General features: G+C 39.5%; 1 protein-coding gene across 1 annotated transcript in view; it reads left to right on the top strand.

The window, feature by feature from the left end:
* The first annotated feature begins 561 nt into the window (after positions 1-561).
* LOC117305367 (ALX homeobox protein 1-like) overlaps positions 562-22835 on the top strand; it is a 28668-nt gene continuing 6394 nt past the window's right edge. Inside the window, exons 1-2 of the mRNA XM_033790236.1 lie at positions 562-1363; positions 16700-17172. Coding sequence (XP_033646127.1) covers positions 907-1363; positions 16700-17172 — 930 coding nt within the window. The 5' untranslated portion in view covers positions 562-906. The remainder of the gene's footprint in view (positions 1364-16699; positions 17173-22835) is intronic.

The raw sequence follows: 22835 nt of genomic DNA, 5'->3' as shown, positions 1-22835 counted from the left end.
AAAACATGACAAAGTTTTGTACCAGAGAGACTTTCCAAGGACCGCGGTCTTCCCTTGGGCATAACGAGATTACAAACTTCACTGGAAGACTCAATCCACTAGACTACCTAGCCAACAAGTCTGGTCTCTACCCACGACTCTGCAGGACACCTTTAAGACTGGGTGATTGAAGGAGAGAAGGCGAAGCGAGAGAAAAAGAAACCCCAAGATTTTCTTGAGACGTCCATGGAAAAATAATTTGTGCTGCTTGCTCAGTCCACATGAAAGGCCCAAGGGTCTGCCCGCTCCTTTGGTCGCACCGCGCATGCCGCCTCAAGACGCGCTGTATTGCGAGCCCTGATTGGTTGATCCTACGCTGGTACCCAGGGATTGTAATCTAATCCGAGGTCTCGTATTGTTTGACCCGTGCTTCATTCATTGGTTCACAGCCGATTGAAAGTATCCTGTTTATATGTAGTCGGTCTCTTTCATATAAAAGTGACTAAGGACATAAACAGCTGTTTTTCAATCCAGCGTGTTATTATTTTTTTCATAATGTGTGCTTGTTTCCAAGAGGACCAGAGCAAATCTTACTTTTAGGAGGTTTTTGGTAGAGCTCTGCAAACTGAGTTGTAGTTCACACGTTTGATAAACTTGACTTGGAGTGAGGAAGGAATAATCTGAGTTTCAAAGCTCAGCCTTCGCATGTCTAGTTTTGGTTCCTTTATTCACCTTGCAGTGTGGTTGCGCTGAAACATCTGGTTTTGTGTTCTGTTTAGCTTGTTGCAGACTTTGCATTTTCTATCACTACTGACAACTGACAGCCGAAACCTTCGTCATTTTTAGTGCGACTGCTGACCATCCACACTCCAGAGTGAGTTTCTAAACAGGACACAAACTGAAGACATTTACAAGAACTCTCTAAAGATGGATTCGATATCTCAAGGGTATGGTAGGATGGACTATTATAACACAACTGGTCAGACACCGGTATATACAACCTTAATCGATACCTCACCGCGTACCGCTTCGAATCGCCCGGCGTACATGGTAAGCGCGTCAGCACTCGGTCGCCTCAACGGGATGATGTCGTGTCTAACCGGGGGGAGACAAAGCGGGAACGACGCGGAGAGCTCAGGCGGTGCATCTCCATCTTCATCCACGGGGTGTATTGATGACGACGACGGTGATATGGGTGATGTTTCCCGTTCTGCATGTCAGCTCCTCCAGAGACCGACTGGATTCACGAATCCTCAACACACGATTGATGGGATCTTGGGCAAGGGAGCGAGGCAGGAGATGGGGATGCCACAACCTAGAGCACACAGGGTGCAACAGCTTTGTCTATCAGCTACGAGCCCGACTGTAAATGGATCTGCAAATGGTCAGTATCAATAATCATGATAACTTATCTCTCTACAAACTTTCTCTGATAAAAAACTCCACAAATGTATGATTTTTTGTTTACATCATTGTTATAATGTTCGTCTTGAATAGTGACAGCCGCATATTGATCTTTATTTAGCTGAGGGGGGGGGGGGGGGGGGTAACAGATAAGTGTCTTGTCTCTCTATTTTTCCCAACACTTTTGTGATGTTTTGCGCACATTTATGTGCCACAATCTTAAGAAACCGAATTGTCATACAAATTACCAATGAATGCTTATCACAAAGGATGTCGGACACTTCGTACCTTTGCACCTTCGTAACCTAGACACTTCGTACCTTTGCACCTTCGTACCCTAGACACTTCGTACCTTTGCACCTTCGTACCCTATAGACACTTCGCACCTTCTGGACCCTTCGTACCGTAACCAAATTGGTCACTTCGTACCGTAAAAATACTATTTGCAACAAATTCTTCGAAAGATTTGGAGTTATACAATCTTGTTGAAGAGGCAGCAAACGTCGGGTTGTTATACACCGCGAATGCGACCGTCAGCTCCTCTTCCAAAGCATACTGACGGTGCCACACCCTGGTACTTTTTCCTGTTTGACATGTTTAAGTTGATATGTTTGGGCATTGCAAGTTGAGACAATGCTACTTTTAGACAAGATTTGGAAAGGGTGTCTATAAATTAGCTGGAAATTTAAAAAACTTATGGGTGATGGGTGTCCAAATTGTTCACTTAAAATACATTCACTTGTAAACGACAGATAAAACCTGAGGGTGTCCAAATTTAAAACAAGGTGTCCAAAAGACACCCAGACACCCCTCTTACAATCCTGTCTCGAAACTAAGACAAATTGATTGTACTGTAGTTCATTCAAAATGATATTGAATTTGAAAAAGCATCTCTTACCAATGGCCTCTTTCTTTTCAGCTCAGTTTCTTGAGCTACTTGGTGTTTCTTCAGTAGATATATTTGATTGTGAATGACAACAGTGATATATTTATTGCAGTAATTGATGACATAATAGGTGAATTATATTGGATTATCTCTTGCTGGTCTTCATTGATGTTAATTACTGCATTGACTGCATTTATTACTTGATAATGAGTTAATTTAATAACGTGATGTCTGGTAGGGCCCAATTCATAGAGCTGCCAAAATATTGCTTACAAATAAATGTTCTGCTTAGCAAAAATAAGGAGAAAAGGCCTACAATCACAGTTTGCACATGAACTTTTGCTGGTACGTGTCTGGTAAGCATGATTTTGCTGGTGTCTGGTAAGCATGATTTTGCTGGTGTCTGGTAAGCATGATTTTGCTGGTTTCTGGTAAGCATGATTTTGCTGGTTTCTGGTAAGCATGATTTTGCTGGTGTCTGGTAAGCATGATTTTGCTGGTGTCTGGTAAGCATGATTTTGCTGGTACGTGTCTGGTAAGCATGATTTTGCTGGTTTCTGGTAAGCATGATTTTGTTGTGAAGTCTTGTTGTACAGGACCCAATTTCATAGATCCGATTAAGCAAAAATGTTGCTTAAAAATGGTTGGCTAAGCAAAAATAAGCAACATACCAGTCACAGTTTGCAAATGTAATATGTTACTTTTAGATTCTGGTAAGCATACTTTGTTCTGGTTAGCTACTTTTTGTGTCTGAGCAGCTCTATGAAATTTGTCTTTGGTTTGTTAAGTCTGTGATGGTGGAATCGGCTGGACGAGTGTCACAAAAAGTTGTCGTCTTGATCTTAGAACAAAAGGGACATCACATCCCACTTAGTTGAACACTAAGTCCTTTGTTTGGTTAAACAATGGAAGACAATTGTTTGACACCGAAGACAATAGGTGTAGATTTTCAGGTCTGTGATTCGCCAGGATTTGATCTTCGTTCATGATTTTCACCGAGATAATCTTGTCTTCTTCTTTTAAGACGTGAACTTGCAAATGCAATCAAGATGAGAATAACAACGTCCATTTTTAGGTCCGAACCTTTAGGTATCAATTTGTGGAGATCTGAGATGTTAGATGTTAAACCATAGAGCAAGGACGTTAAACTGTCTAGTCATTTTTGTCGCATCTATTTTTGGTCCTGCAAACGGTTTCTGCTCTAGTTGTTAGCACTAAAGTCTTAAGACCCTTTCACACTACAGCACTCTAGCAGAGGTCCCTTGCTTTATTTGAGCATGGTTGCGAAGTTTTTACAAACATCCCTCTTGTGTGAAAGAGCAGCAAGCTTGATTAGAGTTCACAAGCGACTTTGGAAAGGTCAGACGCTATTTTTCTTTCGCACGAGTTGCAGTTTTTCACAATTTTACAACCATGCTAAAATAAAGCGAGGGACCCCTGCTAAAATGCTCTCGTGTAAAAAGTGCTTTAGTGGAGTGGACTGAAGCGATGAATCCTTCCATGAAGATGAGACTGATAATTTGTTGAAATGATTTGTCATTCTTGATCACACATATCCACCCCAGATGTACGTCTGCTGACTATCTTATGGTCACTGCCCCACTCCAACAATGACGAACCACTCTAAGGAGTTTCAAATGAATAATGTAACCTCAAGGGAAGGTAAATAGATCAAAGTGGAGTCCTCGATTTGCCAGGTCGACAAAAATATATATTGAGATTTGGGGGCTGGCGAGGGTCACTCACTGATGTCTTTTTAAAGGCATGGACACCTTTCGTAATTGTCAGAGACCAGTATATTCACTTGGTATATCCCATTTCCAGTATACGCATAAAATCACAAATCTGTGAAAATTTGGACTCAAATTGGTCATCGAAGTTAAAACTAGAAGCTTTTCTCACATTTATGCACGTCAGAAGTAAATCGTGCAAATCGTCTAGTTGTCACAAACAGCTCCCCGAAACATCCACATGATTGTTGATGTTGAACACCAGAAACTCATCTCACATTAATGCAAATTAGGTGTCACATTCAAGCAAATAAGATGCAACATTCATGCAAATCAGCTGATGTCACCTTCATGCGAATCAGCTGACGTCATATATTTTATGCAAATCAGGCGTTGATGAACTCCTCGTGTAGTTGTCATCAGAATCCGGCTTCCAGAGAAACGTGATTGGCACAAGTTCAAGTTTCATTCAAGGTTACCTAGTAACACTTGATACATTTTTTAGTGGTAAGCCAATAAAAATATCTGATAAAATAGTTGTTTTCACCGCTGGAAAAGGCCCAAGTATTTTAACATCATGTGGAAAAGAGATAACACGCGTGAAATGACTTCGTACATCTGCACGCACCAACCAACCATTACAAACATCTCAATTATTAATAAATGTTATATTATATATTTTAATAGCGCAATAACTTTCCCATCGTATCGAGAGTGTGCTGCAGTATTGTTTGATATCTATTTTTGTCTTCAGTGGGCTGTCAAAGTGGTTGGACAGACATTAATCAAGATCGCACGTTGTTTGATTATTCATGTACAGACGGGAATATCATTGGACCACGTGGAGAAATGTTTACTTTTAAAGCGCCATCTTTAGTTGTTGTCTGTTTTTAGCGGGCGTTAGGGGTTGTAATACCAAATGGAGCGATTTATGGTCGAATCGTGGCTTTTGTTTCACTCCAACGTGACATGAAGTTATTTACCATATTTCCTGATGTTATATGATACCATTTCTAGCTTCAGGGGGAGTAAGTTAAAACAACACATGTACCTTTTCCATAATTGCCTATACAATAGTTATATTTAGATATTTAGTTTAGTTTAATTCTTTAGACGAAACAATGTAATAATATGCCGTCCACGGAAAGGAAAAAGTAAAAAAAAAAATCATTAAAAATTTGCTATCCCAGACTCTACTCATTGAGCTATTTAAAAGAAAAACAATTGATATTATTTAATAAACATATCAATTTAAAACTGTTATGATAATGAACACAACAAAATGGCAAGTAATTTTTCACAAATTATATTGAAAGAAACCACCATTACTTACGTAAGGTAAGGTAAGGATCATTAATTTTATAATCGGGTTGCTGTATTCGTTAAAAAATACATCCAAATTTACAAAATAAATCACATAAACTTAAAAATCAATAATTAATCTATATTTACAAAGATTACCTACCAATATAGGTTTAACAGTAGCATACACATGTATTTCAAAATATTATTGTCTTCAACTAAAAATCTTGTTCTTGTGTTTTAACCCCGCGGCTGTGTGGATTTCTGTCCAGTCTTGTAGCCCGGCCGGAGTAAAGTGGTTTTAAGTTTCCGGATGCGGCATTTCTTTTGGCTTGGGTCTAACCATCTGGGGATACCTCTTTGGGAATGTGGGTTGAGTTTCTGAGGTGGGAAAAGGGGTAAACAATGAGGACCGTGGTTTGAGAAGTTGCAACTGGCAACAAGCAGAAACCCTGTTCTCTTAAAGGCAGTGGACACTATTGGTAATTACTCAAAATAATTATTAGCATAAAACCTTTCTTGGTGACGAGTAATGGGGAGAGGTTGATCGTATAAAACATTGTGAGAAACGGCTCCCTCAAGTGCCATAGTTTTCGAGAAAGAAGTCATTTTCCACGAATTTGATTTCGATACCTCAGATTTAGAACTTGAGGTCTCGAAATCAACAATCTAAACGCACATAACTTCGTGTGACAAGGATGTTTTCTGCTTTCATTATTATCTCGCAACTTTTATGACCGATTGAGCTCAAATTTTCACAGGTTAGTTATTTTATGCATATGTTGAGATACACCATCTGTGAAGGCTAGTCTTTGACAATTACCAATAGTGTCCACACTGTCTTTAATAAAAGTGAAACAAACAAGTGTAACCCTCATGTGTAATATGCATGTTGAATTAACCTGGCTTCACGGATAGACTTGGTACAGAATTTTAATAAAAATCTCATTTATTTTTGAAGAAAAACAAAATAAAAATGCATGACTTTTGATGCAAAAACGGGGGCGTTGGATACAGTTTTGCAACGACGATAAAAAAAAACACTTTCTAAAAAAAACCTGAAGATGGTTTCGAGTGAGTGCGTTTGAAATTGCATTAACACACGTTTGATGTTTGCCGATGTACACGTTGTGTCTGTCATCTCTTGTGTGCGTCTGTGTGTGCCTTAAAAGGGAAATTGAAATCCAGTTTTATCAAGCTGCTCATAGAGTATCATGCCGGTTAATTAAAATGTTACAAGGCGACAATCCTGGAAGCTTCAGCATGATGTGGCTTGTCTTTGTTAAGCTGTGTTGTAACCTAGTGACTCTGGCTACATACTACTACAGCCGATCACGCAGTGGCTTGTCTTGTTGCGTAGTAATCTAGTGACTTTGGCTACATACGACTACAGCCGATCACGCAGTGGCTTGTCTTGTTGGGTAGTAGTGACTTTGGCTATGGCTTAAGCCATTGGCTGCAGAGGGCTTTTCAGCTACTTCCAAATCCGCCATTTTGTTTTGATGCTCATAATATGCAAATAAGGCTGGGTCCGAATTGGCGGTTACGACTGGTGAATCACCATCGACACGTGATGAACATTGGATGTACTTAGCAACATCCTTAGCAACAGCCGTAGCCATAGAGGGCAATTTGGATACGGTCGTGGGGCCAAGACTCGCGGTACATGTCATCTTATTGATTTAACTTCTCGCCCATTTTGCGGTTGGCATCGCAAGGGAAACAAAATGGCTGCCAGCATGAATCACGAGAGGGCGTTCCTCTGTGATTTGGTTGTGCTGGCTACCTTTTTGTCTCATTCCAATCAGTTTGGCGACGTTGCATGATGAAAATCATGAATATTTAAACTCTTGTATTGTTTTTGTTTCTCGAAAGGACAATCTTATTTTCACGATTCTTTCCCCCTGGATGGATGTTTTTCTTTTTAAAACGGAGATCGAGAAGGAATTTCCCTTTTATTGCGTTCATTCCCTTTAACGAAGGTCTTACACCGGCTGTATTGAATCCAAGCCGGTAAGACCATTCCTACCAAACCTTCATCTTGGATTGGAGAGTGGAAAACCTTCCATATGCCAAATCTAGCAGAAAGGAGGCCGTCTGGCCTTGGACGTAAATTCCCAGCCGTGAGAAACTTAGAAATTACCATCTGGTGACTGAGCCGTTAAAGACATAATAATTCAACACAAAATAGATGATCGAAATATTATTAATAATATCGTGGCACTTTTAGTTATAGCTCATTGCGACTTTATTGTGGTCGAAAGTTTCAGAATCAAACAACTCGATGTACTTAGATTGGTAATTGTCAAAGACCAGTCTTCTCACTTGGTGTATATCAACATATGCATAAAATAACAAACCTGTGAAGATTTGAGCTCGATTGTTCGTCGGAGTTGCGAGATAACCATGAAAGAAAACAACACCCTTGCTTCACACGAAGTTGTGTGCTTTTAGATGCTTGATTTCGAGACCTCAAATTCTAAACTTGAGGTTTCGAAATCAAATTCGTGGAAAATTACTTCTTTCTCGAAAACTACTCCGCTTCAGAGGGAGCCGTTTCTCACAATGTTTTATACCATCAACCTCTCCCCATTACTCGTTACCAAGTAAGGTGTTATGCTAATAATTATTTTGAGTAATTACCAATAGTGTCCACTGCCTTTAACAACCTTACACCAATCTGTTACAAGCAGTGTGTACTCAGTACTTTTCTGGGTTCTGTAAAACTTATAGTTGAACGATTTACTTCAAAATTTAGTCAACCTTTGACATGTAAACAAGGGGCACTATACACTTTGCATAAACTTTACTTTCTAAGCCTTTCAACTCAAAGAACGCATAGATATCTGTCTCATTTTGTCTCGTGTTGGTCATTACCGGACACTATTCAAATTAACGGAACCAAACCGAGGCTGGTTGTGCAAATTTAGTCTGACACCTTGTACGGTGAGAATTTGGCTTCAATCTGTAGTTGCTATGGGTAAAGTTGCTGACTGATTCGCGGTTCCATACTATAATTTGGAGCTATTAATGGTAGTTCCACTAACTTTTAATAAAGCACATTTTCAGCTTTAGTATGTAAACTTATTCTCTTAAATTTTGCTTGTGACAACCGAAATGAGCTGTTTTGTTTTAAAAGGTTTTTAGATACAGTTTTTCGAATGTGATTTCAAACTTCAGATGTTTCCATGGTATAAACTTCATTCAGAGAGCTTTCGGTCTAAGCTTACAAAAATGATGTTGTTTTTATCTTTACCAATCATGTGTCAAGGGTCTATACCTTTCCAGTGAGGAAATTTTTCTTTTTCTTGGTAAGGACCGACTTTCGAGACAGACAAGGACCCAATCCGACAGTGCACTGTACTTTCCCGGTATTTTTTCCCCCAGTTTTTAAAAGTCAGCGCGTCTGGTAGCCACCCCGTGGTTTCTTAGCGTGCTCGCCTAAAATTACCTACCGTGCTCTCATAACATATCACCGGGTTGGATGTTGTTTTGTGCCCGCTGTTGGAGCTGATCATCGAGCCCGTACCACCGGGGGAGTTGACGAAAAAATGCGAGCACGCCGTGTTTTGTTGGCTAGTTTTTCATTGATAAATATTTAATGTATGATTTATGGAGTGAGACTGAAGGGAGTTTGAAGGCAGTGTGGTTTTAGGAAGGGTTGGGATGCTGACAAGCTTTCTGTCTGGAAGAGGAATTACATATTTTGTAGTTGGAACATTTTTCAGTTGTTGTGAAAAGTGTTTTCTTTTCACAGAAAAAGCAACAGGGAACACAATCGAACATCGAGTCTGTTCAGAAAGTGGGTTTGGCCCATGGTTTGACGAGAAAATAGTCTTGAACTATGGTTTGCGGTAATACCGTTTATTAACTGGCTCTCCAATAAATTGCAATGGTTCTTCAAAGAACAACAATAACCAACTATGGAGCATTAAACTAGATTGTGTATTGTAACTTCATGGAACTGTCTTCAACGCCTTTGAAATTTCTTTTTTGATTTGGCGCTTAATGTCTTCTGATTGATTGATTGGTAGAAGTTGTTTATTTTCCTGATTGCCTTGTTGGGTGTATCTGGTTGATTTGTTGTTCAAAAAACCCAACCAAAAATGTCGTCTGTACGGTTTGAAAATGGCATAATGATTAGTAAATCAGCAAAAGTGTTATTACACGTGCAATGAGGGCATCATAATACAGAACTGATCATAAGTAATTACGCCACAAACCCCGATCAAACCCTAAATTGAAAACAACAGCGCGAAATTGGAAAACGGACAACCGACTGTCGTTTCTCATTGGACCGACGGCTTGTCAAATCTTCACGCTACTATCCAAACTGATCCGGACGGATCACACATGGCGTCAATGTGTGAAGGGACTAATTGGAACAAGTCACTCACATTTTTTTCTTCGTTTTTTGTCCTTCTCTTTCTTTCTTCCTTTCTTGAGGAGGCGCAGACGGTGAACAAATTTAGTTAATGATATCAATATAGCTCTGGTATGAGGGTGTCCTCCTTCGATGGCAGATCTGGAATGGAATTATGTCATTAAAGACGGCCTGCCTGTCAGTGAAAACAGAATAATTGGTGATTAGATAAATATTGATATTGCTTGAACCATGCTTGAAAGTACAAGAGCAAAGCCCTTTTCACACGAGAGCAGTTTAGCAGGGGTCCCTTGCTGCCTTTTAGCACAATAGGAATGGAGCGGTGCCATCATGAACACCCCTATGGTGGGAGGATTAGAGTTGCCCTCCTTTCTTCATTTGTTTTGGTTTTGATTTTCAGTAAATCTTAGATGTTTAGGAGTTGATCTAAGCATCGTAAAGGAGATAAGGATGAACGTTGCTTCAGTTCAGACAACCAGGCCTGTATGCTTCATTTTTAAAAAGGCAAGGGCACCAAGGCATTTTCTACTTTTATAGCATTTCAAGGGCGCCGAGTCAATACTAGGGGGTATGGAGGCAACTGCCTACGTTGTGCCTCCGTGAAGTATCAGGCCTGGACAACTTTCCATAATATGTGAAACCAACAAACTGCTGTTGTGTTCATGCTGTCAATAATTCAGAGGCTTCGGGTGTACCAGTGGATGGTTTTCATTGGTCGAGTTTGTGCTCGTGGGTGAATGAGAGCGTGTAATCTATAGTATTAAGGTCAGAGTTCAAACTGTTAAAAACTGAGGTTTGGAAAGGTCTGTTTTTTTATGAAACAGATTGTGAAGATTCACCATTGCTGCTTCTCAAGAGATTTGTCTCAATGCTTATGAGGTATTGATGGCTAGTCTTCATTCTGTGTGTTAGTTCTGCATTCGGATCAAGTTGACTCATCACTGATCATGGTTCAACTTTATCCGAAGGCAGGACTAACGCAAGAAATGAAGACTAGCTGAGATATAATTACCACGTGGGATGAGTTTAATTGATAAATGTGTCCAACACGTGTTTGGTTCTATTGTGTCCCTCAACGTCACAGCTACATACCAAACCACAAACTGAGCTGACATTGTTATCGCTATGTGATAATTGGTAGGCCGGTACCCGACCACAGCTCGTTCAAATTAACAGTTGTGAGGGATACCAGACTGACTCTGCTCATTGCTCAGTCATGACGTCACGGTTTTACTTAATAACATAACATAACAATTACAATTTATAATGCGCTATTCCATCAAGATCACAGCGCACTAGAGAGAAAGTAATTTGGAAAAAGTTGAGTCTTAAGGACTTAACGAAATACAGATAGAGCTAAAGAATCCCGAATGGCAGTAGAAAGATTGTTCCAAATCGTTGGCCCAGCTGCATCAATTGATTAACAGTTTTAGTTTTTAGTAATAGTAACAGTGTTTCCCATCTGAGCATTCAGGTGTTTGATAACTTCCAATCATGATTTGAAAATAACATTCTGGTAGGGTAGAGTAATTTGATTGGATTAAATATGATGTGTTTTTTATAATGAGGAGGTCTGACAATACCAGAGTTGCACCTTTGCTCTATGGTTCCTCCATTTTCTTCCTCTATGGTTGCACGGGTAGCACGTGTCATCATGCTCTCCACCAATCCCCTTCATTTAATTAATGAGCCAATTAAAACCCAATGAATGATTAGAGAGCGACAGGTCCCGTGGTCCTCATTAACCAATTAGAACCGTGGGAATTTGACACCTCAGCCAGATGAGGTGGAATGCGTGGATAGTTTCCGGTCTTAGGTCCAGGAATGAAGCTACAAGTGTGACCTTGATGGGTAGATAAACAATGACCCACTTGTTTCTTAAACCAAATCATTTTGGCCAAGGATTCGTGTGGTCAACCTTTCTGTATGGGTCAACAGAAGAGGGTATTACATCACTGAACCTCGAGTCCTCTGTTTGCAATTCTCCGTCAAATTGTAACCAGTTTTGCAACAAGTTGTCTTTGTTGTCTCCGCTATAAGGGAGAGGGAAAGATTTCTGCTTTAAATTTGGACTTTCCGATCCTGAACAGCCAACATTTGTCTTTAATTCTGCTTCGCCTTTCAACTTTGAGTTAATCCCTCATTAAAGTATTAAAGTAACTTTCGTCATAATGAATACGTACGGACGCTGGATCGACGTGGAGGTTGAATCTTGCTGTTACCCACAGTCCCAAGCGCGACACGTCAGACTGTACTGCATGGATTCTAGCCAACTTGGACTCCATCGAGGAGCGGAGTTTCATCCACATGTTCATCCTTACTCAACTTCACGTAAGAATTCTCTTGTTTTGTGTTTGTTGATGGTAACTTTGGCTCACCAGTGACCGAGTGTACAGTTTCTCACTTGAATATTAAGTACACGTTTTCCACATGTTCATTCTTACTCAACTTCACGTAAGATTTGTCTTGTTTGTGGTTTGATGGTCAACTTAAATTCACAATGTTTGTACAATTTCTCACTTTATAGTTAAAGTATTTGACCGCAATTGTGTAGGCTTTAGATGGTGATTTTGATTTTTAGAGTTGGATGTTGGGTTGGTTAGCTAGCTCTATAATATTCTATAGCTAGATGGGTTGTGCAGAAAACCCAATGAAAGAGCAGTTGACTAGACTATTTTTCACTCAGTCATTTACCTAGCTGAAGGGTTGATCAAGTTCGAACTTCTTTAACTTACAAATCTGTTCGACAGTCTGTCAAAATTATGATTAAATTAAAAATTGTTTATAATCTTAGTTAGCTTGAACTAAGCTGTGGTTTCCCCACATTGCTGCAAATGAAATAATCAATTCGTTATTGTCTTGAATTGTCCATCTTTAATTTGACACTTTCTTTACTGCACTCTCAACCACGTGTACTCACTACCGAGTTCAACAGTACACAGCAAATGTTGTCCCAATTATTTGATGTGTTTAGTTAAGCTTCAAACTGTAAACATGATTTTGTCATAATCTATCCAAATATCGCATACTGTTTGAGGAATGTTGTCCAACACGTCTTCCCTTTTTACAGTCTTTAATTCGTCCATGTTTATGATTGAGATCACAGTATGGTACTATTAACACTGAGCGAGCACGTGATACGCACAACGGTAACTTATATTTGAAATTCATACCATATGCGTGTCCAGGGTAACTCGAACTTAAAATGCCTGGCTTAAAGGGCAAGTGCACAGCTTGTATTCAAGGCAACGTCAAGTTAACTTGGTTGGCGGGTGGCTTTAAATGCTAACATAACTCGCTTTTTACAACTGATCTTTTAGGATTTTATGCTATCATTAGGTCATAAGACTAGGAAGGCCCTTGATCTGGTGCCAGTAAAAACTCTGAACATCACTTGAAGCAGTTGATATGATTATTATTTGCAGATACTGCCTGTTCTTGGCTCCTTCTTTATGGTTAGACCATGGAGGGCTACCTCCATGGTTAGACTAGTTCCTTCCACCTCTTTAAAATGCACTCTCCACGTATTTTTGTAGGGAACGTAGTTTTTAAGAATTAGCTTTCCATATTAATTATGTCAATAATCTTAATATTAATCGTGAACGGCGACCTGTCGATGTCATGTCTTAGCCCACCCGAGTCGGTCATTCAATTATCCAAAACAACGGGGTTCCACATCGCGAGCGGCTGGTGACTGCGGTCGCATGCCGTGCGATCGCCGATATTCCCCCACGACCGCGTGCGGTGACGCACGCTGCATGCTTGCCCGTCTCGTTCTACCCCAGTCCGGGCTCCCTGGTCCTTTAGTGAGGTGACACTTGAAGAACTCAACGGTGCTCTTGAGTCAAAATGACGGCAGAGGCCTCTTGATAACAAACACCGCCGAGAACATGAAGGGCCAACGTTCAAATCCAGGTGGGGGAGTGATTATTTCGGGCGTGAGAATTATGACTGGAATGTTATTATTTGTCCCTTTCGATCGAAAGAGGTTTCTTTGTTTTAGTGACCCTCACCTGTGAGCTCAAAAATTACTTGAACTTGGAAAGATGATGTAAACATGTTTACTTGTTGTTATGGTGAAACCTAAAAACCAAAACAACACAAATATCTTGACATTAAATTTGAAAACGGCAAAACACTGTAATTTTTGTTTGCACCGACCTAAGTGTGCTTTGGAAGACCGTTCTTTCGAGGTCTTGTCAAGGTCGCACAGCTGTGGAAAAAGTTATTTCAAACTCAGTACCTGCTCGCATGAAAATTGTAGAAAAGGTGATAAAATTACTAGTAAACCAATTAGGCCTATGTGGTGCATCATATCTTTATTTTATTCAATTTAGAACTAGATAACAATAACACAGCTTTGGATTTAGCAAAACCCATTATTTTTTCTTTGTCTTTTTAAAATGGAAATTAAGCTAAATATTTGTTTTGAAAAAAAAAACCTTATTCACTGTCTTGTATATTTATTTCTTGAACTTTTGGATTTTCTTGAATGTATCATGATCTCATAGTTAGGTAAGTGTATTACTATGGACGTTAGTTTCAAGACCATGGGAGCTATAAATAGATTTATGGGTACACCAAAACTCAAACTGAATAACCATTGAGGAATAACCATGGAGGTACCTCCATAGAATAACGCTTGCTGTCAGCTCCCAACTTGAAGGGTCACTCCACCCTGTAGCTCGTGAGTCGTAACCTGTTTCGATCATCACGTGACATCTCTCTTGCAACGCGGGGCTTGGTCAGCCATGCGTCACACGATTATTAATAAGAACTTTCCTGGTATGTCTTTATATAAATGTTTGATGTGTATGCAGTTTAAGACTTTTTGTTTTACCATGTTTTAAAAAAATAGTATAGTATGAATTTTAAGACCTTTTGTTTTACCCTGTGTTTTAAAAAATAGTAAAGTATGAATTTTAAGACTTTTTGTTTTACCATTTAACTCCCATATCTGAGATCGAGACATCTTGATTGTCTTTTTTTCCCCCAACACTTCAAACCCCCGAAACTCGTAATTGTTTCAGCGACTATTCCCGGGTCCTAAGCCCACCTGTCACCAGGCGTGCCAGACTTACTGGTGCCGGTCCGAAACACCACCCGCCGGGGGGAGTTGTTCTTAGGGGTCGGGACCATTTATCTTATCACTGATGTCCTATAAAGATGTTCGTGCTGTGTTTCCGAAGGACGGGAATTATTACTGGGATCCCTAGATCCTACCAGGGACCCGGGGGCTTGGGATCTCAGGCTGGCCCAGGCTGCGATACCTCTTGATGCTTTGCTTTGTTCCCTGAAGCAATGATACAGCAGGACACTCATGAAAATGTCTGTACTTTTTAGAAAGGTCATGTGATTTAAAGGGAATGTTTCAAGGGAATCTTTGATTTATGGATGGATGAATTGAAGTGGTGAAGTTAATTTCTCGATCGTCAGAATTTGTGGCGTTATAAATTTGTTGAGGAGATTGTCTTTGTGGTTGTTTGGTTTTCATCTATGCAAATCTTCTGTTCATTTTGTTTCGTGAGTTTTCTAGGCCTAAACTATTGCTGTTTGTTAAAAGTTTTGGATACGTCAATGTTTAAATATCTCGTAGGGAGGAGTGTTGGATCCGTTGTTGTCTCGACGTTTCGATCAGTAGACTCTGACAGTCGTCATCAAAATGCTGAACTGCAACAACTATATACAAATATTTTATGGGAGGAGAGCTGGCTCTAGGAAGAGCAGTTATGGCATCGACGTTTCTATCAGTATACTCGGATGGTCTTCATTCAAGAGAATAATATTGTAGGCCTATATTGTTTCAATTGTTTTGATGACAAAATAATAATGTGAGAGCGGCATAAGGACAAGCACATAATTTTTTTTTAAAGAAACCCACAGTTGTGAAAGTTATGAGGTCGTTTTGGTGTAATGTTTTAAAGCTAATAAAATAGAACATGGAGAGCAATGCTCTCCTTGCGTGTTTGGCTAAACATAATGTGAGTATAGGCCCACTGCCTCTACAGTACTGTGTGCCCGCTCACCATGTTCAGTTTGTGTTATCTGACCTGTCACATTGAATTAAATTAGCCTCATTGATGATATCATGTACGCTAGAATTATTAATAAAATCCCTCACAAACCCATTGATCTGGACAACGCTGCAGCTTCCCGCCTCCCACCGAGCAGTCTAGCTGAGACCACGCCCCCTGTTAGCATACCCCCTCATTATAGAGAATGTGTTCTATACGATGTAATACCAGTCAAGCACAACATGAACTACGCTCGTCTCGCTGTCCGTAACCAACTTTGACATTTTTGTGGAGAAAGCTGACTGACATTTCCAACTGATCATGTTTAAAGGCATCATACATTTAGAACTGTTCATGTTTAAAGGCACAGTTGGTAGCGTTGCCAGTAGCAGACACAGTTGTCTGCTCTTGGATTGAAGGGGCACAGTAATACTTGTTTTTCTCCCTGCCTTTAAAGTTCATGTTACCAAACCGAGTCTGCAAGGAAAACAGACTGGTACCTTTTTCATAGTTTAATATGATTGTCATTGTATGCATGGAACTCGACCAGTTCGCTATAGGTTAAGCAATCTTAATTAGCTTAGTTAGGCCATAGCTCCATGGTTAGGCCAACATGATGCCAACTTTAAATCATTAAAGTTGACAAAGTGGTGATTAATTTGTATAAGAGATATTCGTGCTACCATCATTCGAGCAGGCAACGAATAATAATCGAAATACGGAACAAACTCTTTTCGTCTAAAAAATAGTGGGCGTGGATACCGACAGTAAGGTGGACGTTATTATTTGACGGTAAAGGCCTAATAGGCACTACCTACCGGTGTAGACCTAATCCGCAAATTAAAGGGGCGCCATTTTGTTTCGCCTGATCTCCAAACTGCTTCACATTTGAGATCCGTTCATCTAGCTTCTCCCTCGTCATCTCTGTCCAGGCATATATTTATATATTTTTGATGACAGACTTTAATTTCCACCGATTTCGCAAAATTTGACTTTTCAGAGGCCGAATTGCCAAATAGCAGTGACACCGACCATCGCTCGGACTTCAGGGTGACCAACATGGAGCGGGCAACCCCTCCATCACCCGCCGTCTCCAGCAACCGAAGCCCCGGTCTGAACCACTCACCAGCCCCGCTCAAACTCGTCAAGTCCGAGAAAATGACCATGCTGAAAGTAGCGGTGGATAAAGACATTCTGGGTGGATCAGGGAAGGGGAGAATGGATGACACGAGGAAGGATCACGGGAGCGAGTCATCAGAAGCTGGGTCACCGGGGAGTAACAACGCTACCTCCGGGTCGAGTGGAGGGGACGAAGACGCTGCTGCTAAGAGGAAGAAGAGAAGAAACAGGACTACTTTCACGAGTTATCAACTTGAAGAGATGGAAAAAGTGTTTCAGAAAACACATTATCCGGATGTCTACTGCCGAGAACAACTTGCTCTTAGATGTGATTTGACAGAGGCCAGAGTTCAGGTGAGTTGATGGAAATAAAATGTTTAGATGCTTCGTAAACAACTTTTATTTTGGTCATTTCGAATTTGCCCCGGTATTGTGCAGCAGGGAACATTTTCGCGCAACCGAAATGAGCTCTTGCTTTTTTATTTGTTAGGTGTTCAGTTTAATACAGTTGAAATATTTCACAGAAAAATGGTTCTGGCAGAACTTCATAATCAACAAGCTTTCAGACTGAAACTAAACAACTATTTTACCCAATCCGGATGAGTAACAAACTTTTATAATGATAATTCAAAGATTGTGTTGATTTGAGCTTTGGTGTTCTATAGTCGAAGTGTCTGAATATTGTTTAATCTTCATTAAAGGGTATATGTACTTTTTCCTAACAAAAAACACAATGTCAACAGATTTACATTAAACTTACACAGTTTGAGGATTATAATAGTAGAAAGCTTCCCTTGAAATTTTACTTACTGAGGTGCTGTAGTTTTTGAGAAATGAGTAAAAGTAATAATTTTCGTCTCAGTTTTAGCATGTAAAAACGTATTAATCAGTTATGCTATGGTTTTGGTATAATATCATAACTGGTTAAGGGGATTTATAGTTTTGGTCTCATGAGACCAAAACTATTTTGTGACTTGTTTTACTCATTTCTCAAGAACTACACAACCTTAGTTAGTAATATTTGAAGGGAAGCTTTCCACTATCATTATCTTCAAATCCTGTAAGTTTAATGTAAGTCTGTGGAAATTTTGAAAAAGTATCCGAATCCTTTAAACAAATACCCTCCCTTGAGTTCACACTAATGATAACTCAAGTTTAAAATCATTGAAAATCTGCAATAAGTGAAACAGGTAACAACAACTGGTAAAGTATTTGGCGGGCTTCAGCAGACGACATTTTTTTTATTCAGATTTTTCGCTACCCGCGTATAAAAAGAGCAAAGAATCTTTAATCGAAATGTCAAGCATTCCGAACTGAAGTCCTTGCAATCATGGGGATATATTCATTTCATGTTGAGTCAAGATGAACTTTGGGTGCAATTGGAATTATTTAAAGGAATGGAATAACTGTACACAAACTTGCTAAGCACAGAGCTTACAACGAATACTTAAATGAGGTTACTAGAATAGGGATGAAATAACTTTACAAGCCTACTTAGCACATAGCTATCATACTTAGTAGATATAGGTTACCATAAGGATGGGATAACTTCACAAGCAGAAACTTGCTTAGCACAGACCTACATACTTAGTTGTGCTAAGCACATAGCTACAATACTAATAGTTGAAATAGTCTGTCTAACGATCAGAACAACTACACAATCTTGCTTAGTACCGAACCACAACACTTTATAGTATAAATATGTTACCAAAGGAATAATTGTTATAACAAAGTCTGCGCAAGCTTGCTAAAGACAGAGCTATTAAGAGAGATATGTAACAACAAATCAACATTTCATGCCGACCCAAATTTGTATCCACATGTGAGTGACCCAATTGGCATAATACAAATATTATCAAGAAGATATTTTTAAAAACTCTCCACAAATCCACATGGGAAATAAATTAGCAGCCGGGTTCTTGTGAAGTGAGCTGAAAAAATAATAATAATAAACTGGATACAGATTTTGATGTCAAGCCAGCCTTGAGAATGATTTCAGAATGACTGAAGACTCCCTTATGATGACTAAGTCATCAATAAAACAGTCCCCCTTAAAAAATATTGAGTCAAACACTTCGATTACTTGTGCCCTCTGGGTTCGTTTTATTACAAAAACCCTCCAAAATCATGGTTTTGAAACAGACTCCCATAGCACTTAATACAAATTACCCAAACTCCTCCTTCCATAGAGTAAGGCTCCTTCCAACCAACAAGTATTAATGGATATCGTTTGACCCTTCTGAACCCCCTTTCAGACACTGTGGTGTCGGGTCCTCCCAAACCGCCCTCCTCTAGTCCCCTCTATGGTCCCCCAGTGCACCCTGCTTCAATATTGGTACTCGTGGGGTGTATTACCAACTTTAAAGGGATTCCAATTAACGACTCACACGACAGCATTTTAACTGGTAATTTTAGTATGGTTGTAAAATGTAGCCATGTTTGACAAGATTTTGCAAGAGAACCTGGAATTAGCAGAACAAATTGTTATCCTTTCATGCGAGGTACATTTTGTAAAATTTCACAACCATTCTACATTTTAGCAGGGGAGCCTTGCTAAATTGCTGTCGTGTGAAAGGGCTCAACTTATAACGCAAACTAACAATGTTGACACAAAACATTTTATCATTAGAAAGATTTAACTTATTGTTTCACTGTTTGAGAATAAATTGTCACCAAAACCTAATTTCAAATAAGAGAAAGTATTGTTTTAATTCAGAGAATCAGAAGTATACAATTCACGATTTAAGTAGAAAAATAGATATCAAATGCTGTCGAGTAATTACTTGCCCCCTGTCAAAATTGAAAAATAAAAACTGATATTAAAAAGCTAGATCTAAAGAATGTAATACACAACATATTTTTCATTTCATTCTTAGGAACCTACATGCTCTTCAAAAATCAACTCGTATGTCCCGGTGTTTTAGACCACAGTAGTGCAACCATTTTGTTTCCCCCACATCTTTTCTATGGAACCAAACCGAGGCAAAAAGTAGAAATAGTCTGGTTCTACTTATTTATACTACATAATCACCATTGGTTATTGCTCTTGCAGACAGGGCACCGCGTCTACCCCTTTAATGCTTTTTATTTACCCCAATGGATCTAAAGAACAGATGTTTATTTCATATTTTGTTTTGCTTTGATGAATTAGTGTTGTGACCAACCGCATGCGACAACTCTGTTAGGGTAGTTACAGAAGGAATTCCCAGGGTTCCTATTGGAAATAGTTTAAAGAAGCAAAAAATGGACAGGCACATCGCCCACTAATCAATTTGAAATCTTCAGAAGTTGTGATAAATGACAAGTCGTTAGAAACCACTTTTTGCATTGGCCCTTCCATTAATAGTTGACCTCTTTTCGTTTTACAACATTATAGAATAGCAGGCATGTATGCTTCGTTTTTGAAAGGGGCAAGGGCAGAAGCATTTTTCAAGGGCACCAAGGCAATTGCTCAAAATAATTGTTGGCATAAAAACTTACTTGGTAACGAGCAATGGAGAGTTGTTGATAGTATAAAACATTATGAGAAACGACTACATCTAAAAGTAATTTCTCAGTAAAATATTTGATTTGAATTCGAAACCTCGGCTGAGGTCTCGAAATCGAGTATCTGCTGACAGCACACGACTTGTGCGACAATGTTTTTTCTTCTAACATTATTCTCTCTCGCAACTTCGGCGACCAATTGAGTCAAAATATTCACAGGATTGTTATCGGTCCTAGCTCTATGTCTGATGCATATGTTGAGATACGCCAAGTAAGAAGACTGGTCTTTGACAATTTTCAATAGTGTCCAGTGTCTTTAAAGGCAGTGGACACTATTGGTAATTACTCAAAATAATTATTAGCATAAAACTTTTCTTGGTGACGAGTAATAGGGAGAGGTTGGTATAAAACATTGTGAGAAACGGCACCCTCTGAAGTGCCATAGTTTTCGAGAAAGAAGTAATTTTCCACGAATTTGATTTCGAGACCTCAGATTTAGAACTTGAGGTCTCGAAATCAACCATCTAAACGCACAAACCTTCGTGTGACAAGGGTGTTTTTTTCTTTCATTCATATCTCGCAAGTTCGATGACCGATTGTGCTCAAATTTTCACAGGTTCATTATTTTATGCATATGTTGAGATACACCAACTGTACAAGCTAGTCTTTGACAATTACCAATAGTGTCCACGGCCTTTAAAGTTTTAGTTGATTGTGTACTTTGTTTTGAATGGTCCATTCTATTCTAGTGTCCGTTCTTTCTTGGACTGCGACACAGCAGACACATCCCAGCCGTGTTTTTATTACAACCCTTTTAAATTCAAAGCCTCTTAAAATAAATTGACCGTAAGTGGGACTTAATAACTGTTATCATTTAATTATTCGACCTCGCTGTGAGCACAAAACCTTTTCAGCAACTCCTAAAGAAACACCCCACATCCTAAAAATTGTACCTCTCAGCTGCGATATCCCCAAAGTCTTGCTAGGCAGGGTGACCACAAATTCCCTTACATTTACAATGGCAGAGACGTGTTGGTCAACCCATAACACAAGAACCTTTAACAATATGAATAAGGAACAGTTCCTTATTCAAAGACAAAAACACATAGACATTTAATAACAAAACACAAATCAGTAATTGTCAGCTTCAATTAATCAGTTGCAGCCTGAAAGCTCTGCATCTTAATGTGTCACTGTGTGCACTGAAGACTGAAGGAAGGGAATTAATATAAACAAATCGGGGCAAAGAAAAATGCACAGTCCCTTTAAAAGAGGACAGACTTAGTGATAAGTTCCTTGCGAGCACCCCTCCCCACTTCTTCCCAGCACCACCACTCAACTCTATACCTCCAGGGCTTATATAAAAACAGTCTTCTTGTGACATGTTCTCTTTTCCGGAACGTCTTAACCCACGCCTCGCTGAACGGACTGAGACATTTTCATTAATACTCGGCGAAACGAAAACAACACCCACAGTGGGGTGTCCGCTTCGCAGGGACCGGCGAGGGGAGGGCTTGTCTAGTACCCTAGGGCTACGGTTGGTTAATTACTAAATTGTTCTTAGCTCTATGCATGGTTTAAGAATTGAACATGCAAGGTATTAACATACTATTAGTATTATCAAAGATTTGTAAAAGGGTGTTTAAATTTTGCTGGGAATAAAAAACAATGGGATTCCAGTATTGTTCAAAGCAAGGTCTATTAGCGAAGAGAAAGATACTTATATGGTTTGAGCAAAGATTTTGTAAAAGGGTGTCCAAATTTTGCTGGGAATAAAAACAAAATGGGATTCCAGTATTGTTCACCCAATTTGTTCGCCTACAAATCATGTTCAGTTACAGCAAAATATCCTAAATTTGAAACAGGGTGCTCAGAAGACACTCATACATCCCTCTGGCCATGCTCTGGCCAACACTATGGTTGAAGGGCTTGCTCTAGGGTCTGTTTGGTGTGCTCTTCATTGTGGGTATGTTGCTAATTCGTTCATGTGACATCTCAGTTGTCGTTCATTTTCTTGGACTTGGAGATGGTGGGTTTAAGAAATTAGCCTTTTGCATGCGATGCAGTTGGTTGCCTCCAAGTTGTCTGAAACAAAATGCCCGGTCTGGGTGAACGTTGTTCCCGCGTCCGAAACAAGAGTTCGACCAAGGTTTGCTCTAATTCTACCTCCATGGTTCGACATAATAAAAATACCTGTGAGTTGTCAATTACGTTTTATTGCTAATTGACGTGCCAGTAAAAACCTTTTTTTTTCTTGACCCCAAAACCGCCAACCTTCAATAAACAATTTGATCCTAGAGCGTGCAACACCGGAAGTACGGCCTGGTAAAACAAAATGGCGTCGGTCACGCCAATCAACTCGTCCGTTACACACGTCACTCAAATTACTCAGCGTGTTTATTGAGGACCAGATTAGCGCTCAACTCAAGTCCAGTTGTTCTTCTCATGTGAATTGTTTTAATTGATTGACATTTGTGATGGTTGTTATTGATCATCCAGTGGTGATGTTTTCAGAATAGTCAAAAATGATT

The sequence above is a fragment of the Asterias rubens genome, chromosome 22, assembly GCF_902459465.1.
Source record: "Asterias rubens chromosome 22, eAstRub1.3, whole genome shotgun sequence".
Lineage (NCBI taxonomy): Eukaryota > Metazoa > Echinodermata > Asteroidea > Forcipulatida > Asteriidae > Asterias > Asterias rubens.
This window is presented reverse-complemented; position numbering and strand designations above follow the sequence as displayed.